The 15704-nt window shown below is 39.0% G+C and overlaps 1 protein-coding gene across 2 annotated transcripts in view; it reads left to right on the forward strand.

Moving 5' to 3' along the window:
• The window catches only part of vti1a (vesicle transport through interaction with t-SNAREs 1A), a 113867-nt gene that overhangs the window by 32782 nt on the left and 65381 nt on the right, over window positions 1-15704 (forward strand). For both annotated transcript variants that reach the window (XM_070927049.1, XM_070927050.1), the window contains exon 5: window positions 1943-2027. In XM_070927049.1, coding sequence (XP_070783150.1) covers window positions 1943-2027 — 85 coding nt within the window. The remainder of the gene's footprint in view (window positions 1-1942; window positions 2028-15704) is intronic.

Genomic DNA, 15704 nt, shown 5'->3' on the forward strand with positions numbered 1-15704 from the left:
AGAATCAAACTTAATGCAGACAATTGGGAAACACCGTAAAACAGGCATGTTTTCCCATAACAGGTACAGGTCACGGAGAAATGTACCATCTGTTTGAAGAAAATCTTATATGACTGTCTAACACATAAGCGTTTGTGAACGTTTGGAGGGAAATCTCCAACTGCCATTATCTAATATTGGCATTTTTGGGCAATTTATTGCAAACACAACCAAAGCCAGTGAAATCAGTCATAGTTAGTGAGCCTCTTTTGTACAATGATGTCAAAAATGTAATGTTGAACATTAAAGTAGGTATTCCCATATTTTCTGCTTTCTTAAAAAATGGTTTCCAGTACTCATTGACAAATTGACTACCTGTAGGTGTTAGATGAAATTCATGGTCCCCTAACAATAATAATAATAATAATAATAATACATTTAATTTAATGGGGCCTTTGATGGCACTCAAGGTCACCTTACATCAAGATCAGTAAGAAAACATACAATGAACAACATAATAAACAACAATGGTGGCAGTGGAAAGAATTATGTTTAAACCAAATACGAGAACATTTAAGACATTGTCAAATAACTTCAACTAATCAGTCACAACGTGTACAAAACTCACTAAAACCCCACTCATTCCTGAAAACTCTTTGTACAGGTGACATATATATTCCACTTATATGGATCAACATGCATTGGCTTTTGTATAAATTTAGCATTCATTCCTTGTTATTCATTTTTATTTGGATATAAGAAAGTTTTTTAAAAGCGAATAAAATGCCTCTGCCCTTTCCCGTAGAGAACTGCATGTATTATACATGCAGTATATAAAATATACATGCAGTATGTAGTGTATAACATAAACAAGTATATGTTAATACATGATACAATAATTGGATACGTGAACACAATGAAATAAAACCATAATGGTACCTACATTTGAGTAACCCTAAGAAGGAAATCAAGGCCACAGATCAGCTCTTTTCTAGCCTTGCTTGTCAGACATGAATTGTTTAGTTATAGAGAAGAAATCAAAACCACTGGTTTTCTTGGTATCTAAGGAACTGCTATCAATTGATATGTGTACGTATGATATTAGATCCCTAGATAACACCTTGATACTCATAAACATCTACTTTGAAAAAAATGGTCATATTGCTTATTTAATTATTTATGAAACACGTCTTTTCTTGATATGCTCTGTGAACTCCATGCTTTCAATGGGCAGCCTTGTCAATTGTTGATAGCAGCGAGTAAGCCAAGGAGCGATGCAGTAACTCATACATCATGAATAGTGTTTTGGTCCACTTATGTGGATAAACAAGAAGCAGCAAATACGTTTTATGGTTTTGTTTAGGATAATTATAACATTTCACACCTCTATAATAATGTTTATTTTATATAAATGTATGGAATTGATTGGTTTGAAAAGGCTTACATGTTATTATTGTTAAAGAAATCTTACACTTTATATGCTTTACTATCTACAACAGACAGTTGATTTTTGTCTTAAATTTCTCCTCCAGTTGGAAGCCATCAGCTGGACGGGATTTTCTTTTAACTGGAAAGCTTCAAATAAAATTGTATTTTATTTTAATTCGCTCCACCTCCCTGACTTAACTTTTCTCTGCGTGCAGCAGAAGGCTGTGCTGTGAAACAATACGAGGAGGCAACAAACCTCAAAGTAGTTCTTGTTTTTATGTCCAAGATGAGGCAGCAGCACCTCTTACATTGTCAGCCTCTACATGCATATGCTTGATATTCCATCAGCATATAACACATTGTCTTCCATGAAGGTTATTGCCAACCTGGCTGTATTATGTTGTTGCTGTGGATGTGGTCTGTCTGTTTAGGTGACAGTGTTGATGTGTTTCTTTGAAATGGGTCCCAGCCCTCTCAATCAATTTTTTCTTGTGTTTGTTTCTCTGGCTTTATTTTTTTTCTCCATTTGTTGCAGAGAGCGCATCTGTTGGACAACACAGAGAAGCTGGAAAGGTCATCACGGAGACTGGAGGCCGGTTACCAGATAGCAGTAGAAACTGGTACGTATTCTGTTTTGGATTGGGTTAGGAAGGAGTGGGGTTGGTGTTGGGCGGGGGTTCAAGATAGTGGTGGGGATGAGTGAGCGACAGCAAATTGTCTTGCTCATATGCGAGGTGGGTGGATATGTGTATTTGTGTGTGTTTGGGGGGTGAAGGGGGGCTCGGGGAAAAAAAAAAAGCTCTTTCCTTGACGCCTGATGACATTTTCGGGAGCACATCAAAGGCGAGCCAGGGAGGGAGAGAGAGAGGTGTACAGGCGACAGATCGGGCGCCGTTTCTCCTTGCTCTGCTCCCGAAGAAAATTCGTACATCGCAAGGGCTGTGTGTGTTGTGTATGCATGTGTGTGTGTGTGTGTTGGATGGGTGGTGGTGGTGTGTTTTTTTTTTTTTTGTTTTGTTTTTTTTACACAAACAGACAGGGGGTCTATGAAAATAAACAACGTCAGCGTTCCTCCTGAAGTTCTTAATTCAGGAGTGCAGAAGGAAGAAAATAAAACATAATATCACTTTCTAAAGAAACCATCCAAAAAAACCCACAAACTCCTTTTTTCCCTCATTATCAAGGATGGTTTTTATCTTAAAATAGGAAAAAAGCTCATTGGGATCTTAAATAGATTTAACCAGTTAGCATATTTTTTTTTCTTCCTGTCTTCCTTCCTGACAGTCACCACATTATTGAGGCAGAGTGTATTCCTCAGAGATGTATCAAAGCTCATTCTTGAAGTATCAACCAGCTTTCTGTGGCTTCCGTTGTAGTTTTGAAAAAGTTTGTCAATTTACACTATAATCGCGGGGTGGCTGGCGTGTTCGACATCGACAGATTTAATAATTCAAGTCAAGGAAGGTTCGCACGCGGACCACCAGCTTTTGATGTTCTCTCTAACTTGCATTCACAAATTCATAAATACAATCTACATTCTCTGCTTAAAAATGTTGATTCAAATGCCTCAGATGATCCTGCCGTTATCCGAGTTTCTCGACTGTGTCAAATTCTACGACAGCCGACAGGTTTTTAATTCTACCCAGTCGTATCATTCACTAGAGTGGCTCGTTTTTTTATATGTTTTCCCTCACAGCTTGGTTGGTGTTAAAGAAGTGGGCCGTGGCTTAACAGTGTTCAGTACCTACTGGGCCCGGCGGTTTCTCCTGCCGTAGTCGACCACATACCCCTTGACCCTGTGTCACTGGTGGCCGTCTCATCCACTGTGTGTGCGGCTAACTAAGAACAATGCTCGTTTATCCTGCATTGGTCCCACACACTTGGCTTGGTCCACACCAGCTGGGGCTGTGTTTGTGGTTTGGTGGGGAAGCTTTGCCCTGCGTCTTTAATCCATGACCCCTTCCTTTACTCTGCTGTCGATACCAACCCTCCGCTCAGATGCACAACCTGAAATGGCAATATCTCTGGGTCAAACAGGGAGTACATCTGCACAAAGAATGTAGATACACAGGGAATATGCACTCCTTCACCAGACTAATTACTATATATGCCAAGCTCTCAAATTCAACAAACACACTTGGCACAAACATTGGGTAGCCATATTTATCCACTGGTTTATAAGGTTTGACAGGGTTTGCCATCTGATCCCAAATTCAGTTTGGTCTTTAATTTAGTGTTGTTCACCCATTTCAAACTATATATTTACTCTTGTGGTTCCACAATGGCTCGTCACAACACTTCCCAGACATCTTCATGAAATCCTGCACTGTTTAGATCATAGTCCTGCCATAGTTCTTAGAGATATTGAGACATAGTACACTATGGACTGGGATTTGTCTTTTTGCAAACACTAAACTGTTTATTTTTACAGTCAAACAAAAGCTCCATTTATTGTAGTTCCTTCTCTCTCACACCAACAAATAATGAAATAAAAATCCAAGAAGTGCACCATGCTTTATTCATGCACATTATTAAAATGGCATTGGCAATTGTTGAGGAATAAGCTTTGAGTTTTAAAACACAGAGGTGTGGCACCCATAGACATTAAACAAGAATAATTAGAGTGTTAAGTGTTTCTCCAATCAGACACTCTAGTCATACTGTAAATACTTTTCTTGCCACAAACCTCAACTCTCCTCAGACATCTAAGCTGTACTTTTTTACGAAGAGCAGTTTAGCGTCGTTATTTTGCAGTAATTCAAAGTTGCATTTTTCATCCACAATGACACAGTAGCCCTTAAGAACTGTAATTGACCAATGGGGAAAGTGGAACTAAAAGACATTTTATTTCAAAGAGATAGATCCTGAACAAAGAAATGGCATAGAAACTCAGCTTTGCCCCCTTTTCTCTTCAGCGTCGACAATATATCTCTTAATGACCAGGAACAAAAAAGCCAGGATGCTTCTAGGTCACATTTAAGGGAAAAAAGAGGACTCTTGGTTCTAAGAAAAGATGAATCTTCACACAGTACCATTTTATCAGATTATAGCTTTTTTTTTTTTTTTTTAAACCATTCTCAATGTCTCCAGTGTATTTAGTGAAAACAAAGGCTTGCCAAAAGCAGTGAGAGCCCTCAGAGGGATATAGAGGAGACTCTTTGGACATGCAGAGCTATTTACCACACGCACCCTCTAGAACCAGGGTCCTCTGTTTGTCTCATAAATAAAGTATAGAACTTCATTAGTGAAGAGCACTGACTTAAAAGCACAGGCAAAGCAACAAGCAGACATGGGGGCTAGCCCAGTTAAAGAGGGCCCTAAATAAAGAGGGAGGGCATGCAGTTAGCCAATTTAAAGACATTTGAGTCAGGGGCATTTGAAATGCCCAAATGTGGAGGCTTGACTGATGTTAAATCAAAGACATGCCAGATTTTAGTCCTTCCCTCTACAGTTAAAAAGATTTTGAATGATTTATGATCGCTTGTTTAGAAATAAATAGCATGTCAGATAAGACATCTAAGTTGCGATGATTAGCTATTCCACCTTTTTGATTATTATTCATTGAGGGGGAGAGAGTTGAGTTTCACATACTGATCGACAGTTCATATGAGACATGGCTAAAAAATGTTCCATCAAACCCCTGCTGATTTTTCCAGTTATGGTAACAAAAAACCCACAGTTTTGTTTGCCGGCATCACTCTAATAATTTAATTGCTTTAAATAAAATTTTCTTTGTTGTGTCAGCATAGAACAGCCTTTGCTGATGGTACTGTACATGTGCAAACGTTTTAGGATTAACAGTAATTGTAAACTTAAAGGTAAACTTTAAACTGGAATTATGGGCTCAGCAGCAATAGTTATATGTGTGCTTAAAGCTTCTGTAGTTTGCTTGTAGAGACATGACTCATGCGGGTTTAATGTTATTCAACATTTTTAGATGTAATTTTAACATGATATGTAAAGGCTTTTAATTTTTATAATGAATGAATCTATGAAGCAATATTTAAAAATTGCAAGACTCAATTAATCAACTAGCAAATGTGGAGTGAATTTACTTTGAAAACTCATCCCCCTTTATACTCGTTCAGTTGACACAAATAACTTCGCAATGCCAGCAAAATGAGCTCCTGAAACAAAGACGGAGGCAGACAAAAGCGTTGCTACTCTGCATTTTAAAGGTGGCCAGCAAGAGGCTGAGAATACTTCTTAGGCGAGTGTTCTTGGTGTTTAGGGGCCTGTAATCAATCCTGCGAAATGAAAACAGCTCATTAGGGATTGATTTCAGTCCCGTTTAGATAAGCAGAGAGGGCCGGGACCGGCCCCCAGGGGCCCGAGCCTAGCCCAAAGTTCACACCATGCCAGGTAGAGAGCAGCACCGCAGGCTATCAACTTTATTAGGATGGAGATAAGCTGATTAGACCTTGTCAATCAAAGGTGCCAGTGACTCAATCATGATCCAGGGGACTTTTCTTTCTGTCTCTCCCATTTTCTCTCTCTTCCCACTCTCACAATCTCCCTCTCTTTTTGTGATAAATCATTGAAGCGACCAACAAAGTAGCAGCCATCGCTGGGCTAAGCTAAGCAGCCCTGCAGTTGTCACCAAGGCAGACGCGTGGGGACCCTGTGATGATGTGACGACTATATTAAAGAGTACATCAATTTGTTTTAGAGCAGTTTGATTTTCGACTGCAGTGGTATTAAAAGAGAGGGGGAAAAAGAGGGGAGGGCGAGTGTGTCGGCGTCATCGAACATGATTCCAGTGGCAGAGCAAGGGGTGCTGGGACAGCAAGAAATAAATAGATAAATGACAGAGTGACGAGGAATAAATAAATAAATATATTTTTGTAAACATAAAAAAAAATCTTCATGGCTCCCTTTTGAAGCAGAGTGTGGCTTTGAGTCTTGCTGAGAGTCCATGGGCGCTGGAGTGGCCCACTAACACAGCACACGTTTGTCCCGACTCTCTATCTCTCCCCCTCCATCTTCGTCTCTTTCTCTGTTTCTCTCACACTCGCTTTATTTCTCCCTGTTCCCTCTAAAGATCAGACTCGATGATTCTTTTGGTGCTGGGCCACCAAAGTGGTGCTCGCTCCTCAAATCCATAAGCAAACACTTAGCAAATGACATAATCACTTACATTTATGAAGCCCAAGTGATATTTTAAGCCGAGGCTATTATTAGCTCTTCACAAATTTCATTTCACTCTTTAATATTTACGATATTGGGTTAATCCGAGCAATATTAAAACAATTTTTATTATGTTAATAAAACACATTTCTACTATTTTAAATCCTACAAATTAAAATGTTTATTTAATTAAATAAACAGTATTTAATTTAAGTTTTTATTGGAATGGACATTTCTGGAAATTGTCCCTGAAGGAGTAAATAAGGTCACCACAACCCATTTATTTTTTCGGCAAAGCAGTGTTTAATTCCTTTTGTTGATTCCCATACTTTTTAACAGATCCATTCTAAATTAAGTTTGTATTATTAATTTCAAGTTTTGTGTGACCTGCTATTACACCATCATTTGATACTTGCTGTGAAGGATTTTTTTTCAGTCACTACATGAAAGATTTGTAGAATTATATATAGTATACATGCAATCTAAATATTTTTCTTATTAACATGTAGCTGAGTCTTTTCTCACTTCTATTTTTAGTTTATTCTCTCTGTTCTACAATGTAGTTTGAATATTGTAAGGATCTCCTTTTCATTTCTCTTTTTAGAAGGACAGTTTGCTTAAGCGGATTTCCTTTAGGTATAGCATAATAAATAACTTTTTTGTAGGCTGATACAATCAGCATGTTGTATTGTGTTCAAAAAGAATATGAAGTTATTTGATAATTGTTTGATTACTGGAGCCGAGAGCTAGAACTTAAATATTTCACAGCTTGAGTTTTCAGCTGAGGAGAAAGGAGGCCTTTTTAAAAATGCGTTTCAGAGGAAAACTATGTTATTCTATAGCTATTTAAAAAAAGAAAATAATTATTAAAAACACTCCCGAAATTTTGCTTGAAACCATATTTCCCAAATATATATGCTTCAACGCATAACATCTTGCTCTCAGAAAATCTAGCCGTGGGTGAGCTGTTTATCGGTAAACCCCCGGTGGATGAAAGGCGTAGCAATAATGATTTTTTCTCTCCTAATCGGACCTTGTCAGCAAGGCGTCTTATCGTGGAGAGGAAAATGACACCGATCCTATCGAAGAGCCTGGAGTCCGAGTCGGCGGCGTGTGTCCCCCCCAATCATGGCCGGCCGTGGCCCAGCCATATCTAGCGCCGCCACAAACGGCGAGCGACGCTTTTTTCATGTGGACTTCAAAAACGTTGCGAGTCATTAAAATTGCACCCGCGTTCGGCAGCGGGGATCAGCCGCTCTGGAGCGAAAATGGGATGTGGGAAGAGGAGACTCGCTAAATGTGTTAATTCCATCCTCACATGTTTAAGGCTTAATTTTAATCTGTTTGAGGGAGGGGGAGGGGTGGGGGGACGATTGGAAAGGGGGGCGGGAGGGGCAATGAGAAAGCCTCGCACTGCAATAAATCGCCATTATCTTTGACACCCTAGGACTCAGCTGTTCCAGGGATTTAGGGGTCCACTGGCAACAGTGTATATCGTAGGGCATGAAAACACTGTTTACGCTTGAACTGCGGTAGCTAAGGTGCAATCACCAGTTTCAGGCTGCACAGACAAAAGGCCTTACGTTCACAATGGCCAGCTAGCATACGTACCCTCAATGGAAGAGCTGAACCAACAGACTCGAGTATGTTTTTGTGTGTGTGCGCCTGTTTCCCAGTGTGTGCGCTGGCAAGTCTGTGTCTCCCTGTGTATCGACAGGTGTTGCCGCTAACACCAAATATTAGCTTAAGTTAAGTGGAGCTACAAAGATGGCTATGAATGACATGTTTGTGTAAAATTAAATGAATTTTACACCAAAGATAGAACATTTCCTGAATGAATAGTAACCCTTCAGTTGAGTCCACCAACTACTACAGCAACTACTAGCCTCCTTGTGTCCCTCTGTTTGGTCTGCACAAGGTGTTGGCTAGCATTAATACAATTATGACAATATCTAATAATTAGACCTTTAGTTTGTTATTAGCTTCAACAAGGCTCTCAACATAATGAGACTCTTGGAAGTAATGATCTCACCACAGAGCTCATTGGAGCTTTCAGGCTCAGTAAAACATGATGCAACATTGCCAAGAGAAATGTTGGTTTTCCATTTTGAAGTTATGCTTACATTGTTAAATAGAATCTAAACTTTGTGAGATGAGACAACACATTGTTAACTGAACACGTGTGACCCAACAAGTTGATCAACATTGCTCAATGGCAGATCATGAAGAATGTCCCCAGCCATGGTAACTGTGGCATTTTTCGTGTTTCACCACAGTCCACTCCACTACAGATCAATATAGTAACAATATATTCAATAAAAAAACATTTCTGATTTCAGCTTTGAATAATGGACAGTGTCACTTAGTAATAACCTTGAAAATCAAGTCATTTTAGCACAGTTTGTAAATTGGTCTATATTCTCGATCAAACCTCATCCAAATCATTTATTGATATAATCTAATCCTTATCTCAAGATACGAAAAACCCTCCAATTGCTAGATAGTGGTATGCCACTATATCTTAAAAGACACCTTCGTTCCAACCTTAAATCAGATTTTTTTTTTCTATTTTTAGGTTACAATAACTAAAAAGATACCCCCTGCCTTCTTGCATGCAGAAGAAAAAAGTGGAGCATTGACCTCTGGCTGACACAGAGAAAGCTGAGGGAGGTGGCGGGGGGGGGGCTTGGTGGAGAAAAAGAAAGCAGCAGAAAGCGCGACAGAGTGGAGAGAGCTAAGACAACAACTGTGAAGAGCCGCATAGGGTTAAAGAAAAACTGTTTCAGAAGGAAATGGGAGACAAAAGCGAGGACTTGGAGCCCCCATGGGCGCTTTAAAGAGCCGCTACATCTGAGGCGCTGAAATATTAAAAACGGAAAGGGAGAACCAAAAAAAAAATAGAAAAAGAAAATTTTAATAGTGAAATAAAGTAAAGGAGTGGCAGTGAGAGAGAATTGTGCCACCTTGTCACCCGAGGACGTATATCAGAAATATGAATTCAGTGATGAGAATGACGCACTGGATGACAAGAGGATGGATGTCAGTTAAAACCCTAAAACGAGTAAAAAATGAGGAGACAATCATCAGACTGAGCATTGGTAGGCTGCTGTATAGGAACACGAGATAGAGATATTTTGATGGAGATGACTGTGACAACCACATAAAATGTTTTTACATTTTTCACTTGTTTACAATAGAAAAAAAATCCCCTGGCTTTTATTTGACCAGTAACCTCCCTTACATGTGCTCTCATTTCCAATGAAGTAAAGTGATGTTCATCTTATTTAAAAAGAGGCTAGAGGCAGGCTACTACAAAGTAATTGAATGATGACAACAGAGTCAAACTGCCATTAGCAGTGTATCTTCACAGTGAGTCAGATTGAATAGTTTTAAGGGAGGCAATTGTGAAGGGCAAAGTAGTGACATTACTGCTTTTCAACATTTCCTTTTTACTTTGCTCATAGCTATGTAAAATGGCAGTGTTAGTTGTTAAAAATGAAATGGATTTATCCATGTACCCGTGATGCATCATGGCATTAGTAGTGATACCCTTTTTTCTGTACACATGTTGTAAATAGATCCTATAACTGCAACAGTATTTATTTTGTTTGCGTTCAAGTGAAAACATATATATCACAGAAGATATTAAGGAAGGGAAATCATTCAGTATTATATTGCCAACTGTAAAACCTGACAGAAATTAGGAACTAATATGTACTTTATCTATATACACTTTCTCAGATTAGGAATACTTACCTCATACTGACCCTAATGGCACAAGAATGAACTCTTTCAAACATTAAATCTTTCGAAAAGAATAAAATAAAAATCTTAATCACATTCACAGTGCTGTTGAAATTGTATGTCAGATTTAGCTGTAGTAAGCACACAGTCTAAGGCAAAGTTACTCAAAGTAGCATGCTACCCATCTGACTGCTGATGCCATTTTAACGTAAGTAGCCTGCTATCATTCACTTACTGTAGATAACTGCTTAAAAGTTAGGCCTATACCTTACTGTAACAGTAAAATAAAGTAATCAATACATGGAAATGAGTAAGAAATAATAAGTCATGATATTTCTAAACTTAGATACTGTGTTCACCAAAACATAGAATAAAAAAGTTTTATTTTATTTTCATTGTTGTCACTTTCAACAGTAAATATAACTTGTAATCTATATGTCATATCCATATCCATCCGTATTTTTTGCATAAGATTTCTTTTTGTTTATTTTGTCCCCTCAAAAAGTAATCAATGATTTTAGAGTAATTGTCTTATCAGCCAAAAAACAAAATGCATTGCTATGCAGAGTTAACACAGTACATTTCTTTAGGAAAAGGTATATATGCATTCACTTTGTGTTTCTCATAATCCCATCACTCTCATACCAGTGTACTGGAGATTTATGAATGATATATTAATGAAAGGTTCCTGGAAAACCATTTGATTCTTATGCTATTTATAATACCTAGGCTTGGACTTTTGTTTGTTAAATTGCAGATAAAAGTTTTACACCTGTGGAAATATGGTTGATAACTGAAATAGATGATAGAAACAATAGTCACATTACATCAGTTAATGTTTTTTATATGCCAATATGTTTTAGGTCATGAGATTACTGGTTTTGAGTAATTCAGAGCATTTTAATTCTTTTTATATTATTATCACTTTTAAACAAGTTATTGTAAAATTTTATTAGATTATTTTTAAAGCAACTTTCCCAGCTGAGGACTGCATCCAAAGGTCAGTGAACAACCCAACAACAACAATGACTCCTTTTTAGCTTAAGATGGTGTAGCTGGTGTTTTGTTGTCAGAGCCATTTAGTGAACGCACAGTGTGTCAGTTCTCGCGTAGTCACACAGATGTTTTTCAGTAGCACTGATAGAGACCCTGTAGCCTCACGTCTGCAAACTGCTATGTGGCACCTTTTGTGTTACAATAAGCAAGGCTCGTACTCTTAGATTTAAATTACTTAGACTAAGTACAACTGCTCATGATCCCTGCAACAGTAAGTGTTGGCTCTAGCCTTGAGGAAAATATTTGATCCTGTGTTAGAAAACCATATAGAGCTAAATGCAGTCATTAGCTCTTTATTAATCTGCCTCTTCTGTAGAAGTTCCCTGAGACTCCCACCCTGCAAGACACACAATTATACTGTACAAACACAGTGAAGCGCATTAGCCATCTCCGTCTGTCCTTGCTCCTCTTTTCCTCAATGGTAGCCCCAAGGAGCACAACCCCCCTCCCCTGTCAAAGGAGCTTCCTCCTTGGCTGTCCTGTGCCCATCAGACAGGGTGCCCGCCCGTTTAAGACACCCAGGGAACATGAAACGGAGCCGGGCCGAGATGTCAGCTGGTTGCCCCATCTGCCAGTCAGTGGGATGGTAAAGCTTTTGTCCTGGGGGGTAACCTTAGGAGTGCTCTGTGTGCTGCTCAAGCGTGTTTGTGTACGCGCATGTGTGCACGTTGCTTTGGGACAGGAGACTGCTTCTCAGTTTTGAGCAAAGCTAGCCACAAACAACATGCTGACATTGCCCTGTTAATTTATGTGTGACTTGTGTGCACATACAGGATTGTCACATTTTGACCGAAATGACCAAAATTTACATTTGGATTCTCTGTTGTTGGATCAGTGTTTTTGAATAGCAGAGATTTCAATGGAATAGAATGTGTAGGTCTCAAAGAATTGTCCTCGGCTAGATTGAAGTTAATTGGTCTCATTTCAGATCTACTCACTTCTTATGGATACCACAGTCGGTGGAGCACTCATCAGAATTTTAAATTGGGTGGAACTTGTCTCTGTCCTTTTCCTGTTCCCCTGTTAAATAACATAACCTTGACAGCACAAACAGTTTGACTCCCATATAAATGAACCAAGGCACTGAGTGAATGGAGGCTGGCCCGCTGGTTGAAATGAAGCAATTCCACTCATGCATTCTATCATTTGGTAGATAGGCCGCGCCCTTGAGCTGCTTTAGGAGGGAGGCGCCGCTTGTTCTCACTCTGTAAGAAGGTGCTGAAAGGGGGCCTCTGTGCACGCACGAATGCACGTACATAATCCTTTGGACGGGTCTATGTGAGCCCAAGAGTTCCTAAAAAGAAAATGCACGCAGACAGCATGAACTTATTTATTTACCACTGAGTTATGCTTTTGTAGTTGTGCCTGTCAAGGATATCAGCACAAGTTAATATGTGTGCTTTGTGTGTGTGTCTGGATGTGTGTGTCTCCTAGTTATATGTGCATGTTGCACATGCTTTGCACCTCAGTTGTTTCAGGCTCAGATAAAATGTGATTTATAACAACAAAGTCATCCCTTTCCTGTGCTATAATCATTTTTAGTCAACTTTGACTGTTGACTGCCATGTAGAAAGCTTCCCTTAAGTGGTCTACATAGTCCCCATGCTCACATCAGTCAGTCTCACCGCATGATGTATGTACTGTAGTGGTAGTCCTGAAGGGCTGATGTATGCACAGCTCTGCACCGGCAAGTCCTCTCAGAGCACATCTATGATCTTGGGTTACTCAATCATCAATCAAGGCCAACTGCAGCGTACTGTACTGTCGCCCATCTTTTAAAGCTCAGTTGTGAAGGACTGGCTAAGATGGCCTAAGGGACACTTTCCTTGGTCTGGCCCATCTCAGGTTTGATGTGAATATGGGTGTAGTTATGACTACACACAGAACAGAGTCGATGAATTGATGTAGACTTTTTTAATGTTTGGTGAAGGCCACCTGATAGTAGGGATGGGGTTTTTACATTTTTTTTCTGAGAACTTTGCAGTAATTTTTTCTGGCAAATATTTTTCAATAATTTGTTTGACGTTTTCCGGCTATAATTCTGGTCATTTTCAACTTCCAACTGCATAATCCAGGAATGAAAAATAAACAGGAGGAGGACATAAAAAACTTCATTTCGTAAAGTCAAAACTTAAGTTTTCATATCTAATATTCTAGATATGTTATTTTCTTGCTACATAATGAATTATTTAAATAAGCATTTATTAAAAGTAACATATTAGATTAAAGTATGACATGTTCCACTCTTTGTTACCTCATACCAGTCTGTATTTTAAACAGTTTTCTTCATCATTATAAGAAAAGGTAGTTTTCTGAAATAAACATGCAAAATATTTTGCCAGCAATGCATTGATCAAATGTTATTGCCAAATTTGCCTCCTTCAGAATGAGGTTTACCTGAAAAATGCAAAGCCAAAATTTCAGACAATATGGACAGAGGGAGCAGACAAAGAAGACAGTGCAAGAAAAGAGTGCCAGAGAATCAAAAAGAAATATACAAAACATTCACTTTCTCCACAAAGCTACTCAGAATTCATTATATTATCCAGAATGGACATTCAGAACCATACGATATTGCAGCGATAGAGTTGCATGCCAATTTTCCTGTGTGCTTGAAGTGAGGTATTGTGCCATTTTAATGAGCTGTTTAGACTAGTGGCCGGTTGCATTTGGGCTGTAACAACCAGCTCAATGAATAATTGTTATTGCCTCTTAAAGGCCAGATGTATGGAATTCATGCAAATTCAGAGCAAAGGGAGAATTTGTGTGTGTGTGTGTGTGTGTGTGTGTGTGTGTGTGTGTGTGTGTGTGTGAGAGAGAGAGAGGGTGTCTTGGAATAATTGTATTCCAGATGTCCTTCTTTCATGTAAACCACACATGCGCTCACACACATACACACAAACACACACACTAAAAGGACAGAACAGATGATGGTGATGATGATTAAGATCTTAAGCATATGGAGATACTGTGTTGGTTTAGTGTTTGTGTATATGTGTGTGTGGCTGTGGTGTTTTTTTTTTGAACATTTCTGCTCCCTCAGTCTTCTGTGACAGGTTCACCCATCTCTCCTGGGGAGGCCTTCACTCCCAATTTAGACGCAAGCGTCGTCAAGTGACAGCAATGGCTCCGGCACCCTACCTTTCCAATATGACTACAGTTAACTTAACAAGTCTCGATATGTGAGCTCCATCTTTGATGTAATTGATTTGAGTGGTTTGAGCATCTTTCTTGTGGAGAAGTTGAAATTTTTTGGTAGATCTGTCAAGAAGATCTTCAGAGGGATGCAGGTCATTTCTGTCACATTTTAAACAAAAAAACAAAAAAAAGAAAGTTATCTTTTATCATATTTCACATAAGCTGCAGTCTGTTGTTTGTGCTTGAATGTCCATCATAAAAACGTGCTTCCTCTGCCTCTGTATGTCAGCTACAGTTCAGCCCTTCAATAACCTCATAGTCATCAGGATGGACATGTGTGGCCACAGTGTACTCGGGTCTCTAAACAGGAGCGGAGCAGCAGCACAGTAACACGATCCGTCTGCCCAAGCCTTCTTGTTGTACAGTGATCATAAATGTCAACAGCAGAACAGAAATCAAATTGCCCTTTGATACAAAACTGTTAGGAAGGCGGACACTGTACAAGCAAATTTTCCATTTCAACATGTTTAATGTTTTCATTGGACCTTTCGTGGGCTGGGATTTGGTGTAAATTTGGGAATTTTTGTTGATCAGATTCAAGTACAGTGTATCTATTGTTTGTTCTTGTCTTTGATCTTTTTACTGCCTCTGCAACAGCGTAAGCTTGGATGTTGCATCTGTTTTATTAAAAGAAAAGTGAGGAACCACTTTACTGCAGTAAAATGAGCACATCAGTATAATATACAAAAACAAAAGAAGTGCATTAAACTAGTTTATAATGTAAAAAAACAGTCAAATAATAATGTAGGTAGAAGATCTGCCGTTTGTTTTATAAATATGTTTTTCTATTTTCAGTGACGTAAACCGAAATAAATGAAGACAGTAGAATTAATGAAAGTTGTTTGATTAAATGAATGTTTACTTGATTCATCTTAAATTCTCTGATGGCCTTTAATATTGTTTCCCTGTCAGTCATGCTCATGAAGCCTTTTAAAAATCACTGCAAGTGCATGCGTGTCTTTGAGTGTGTATATGTCATCACATGTGTGCCTATGTGTGTGTTTGTTGGGGGTGAAGTTGTGTTGAGTGACAAGGGCGTGCGTCTTGAGCCACCTGGATTTATTTGGGCCAAACAAGAGGGGCCCATGTCTGTCTGGGCAGTGGGGCCTCAGAGCCACGAACAGAAGGTGCCTCCTCACAACTCACACCTGAGCTCCTCCCAGCCTGGGACC

The sequence above is a fragment of the Enoplosus armatus genome, chromosome 20 (assembly GCF_043641665.1).
Source record: "Enoplosus armatus isolate fEnoArm2 chromosome 20, fEnoArm2.hap1, whole genome shotgun sequence".
Classification (NCBI taxonomy): domain Eukaryota; kingdom Metazoa; phylum Chordata; class Actinopteri; order Centrarchiformes; family Enoplosidae; genus Enoplosus; species Enoplosus armatus.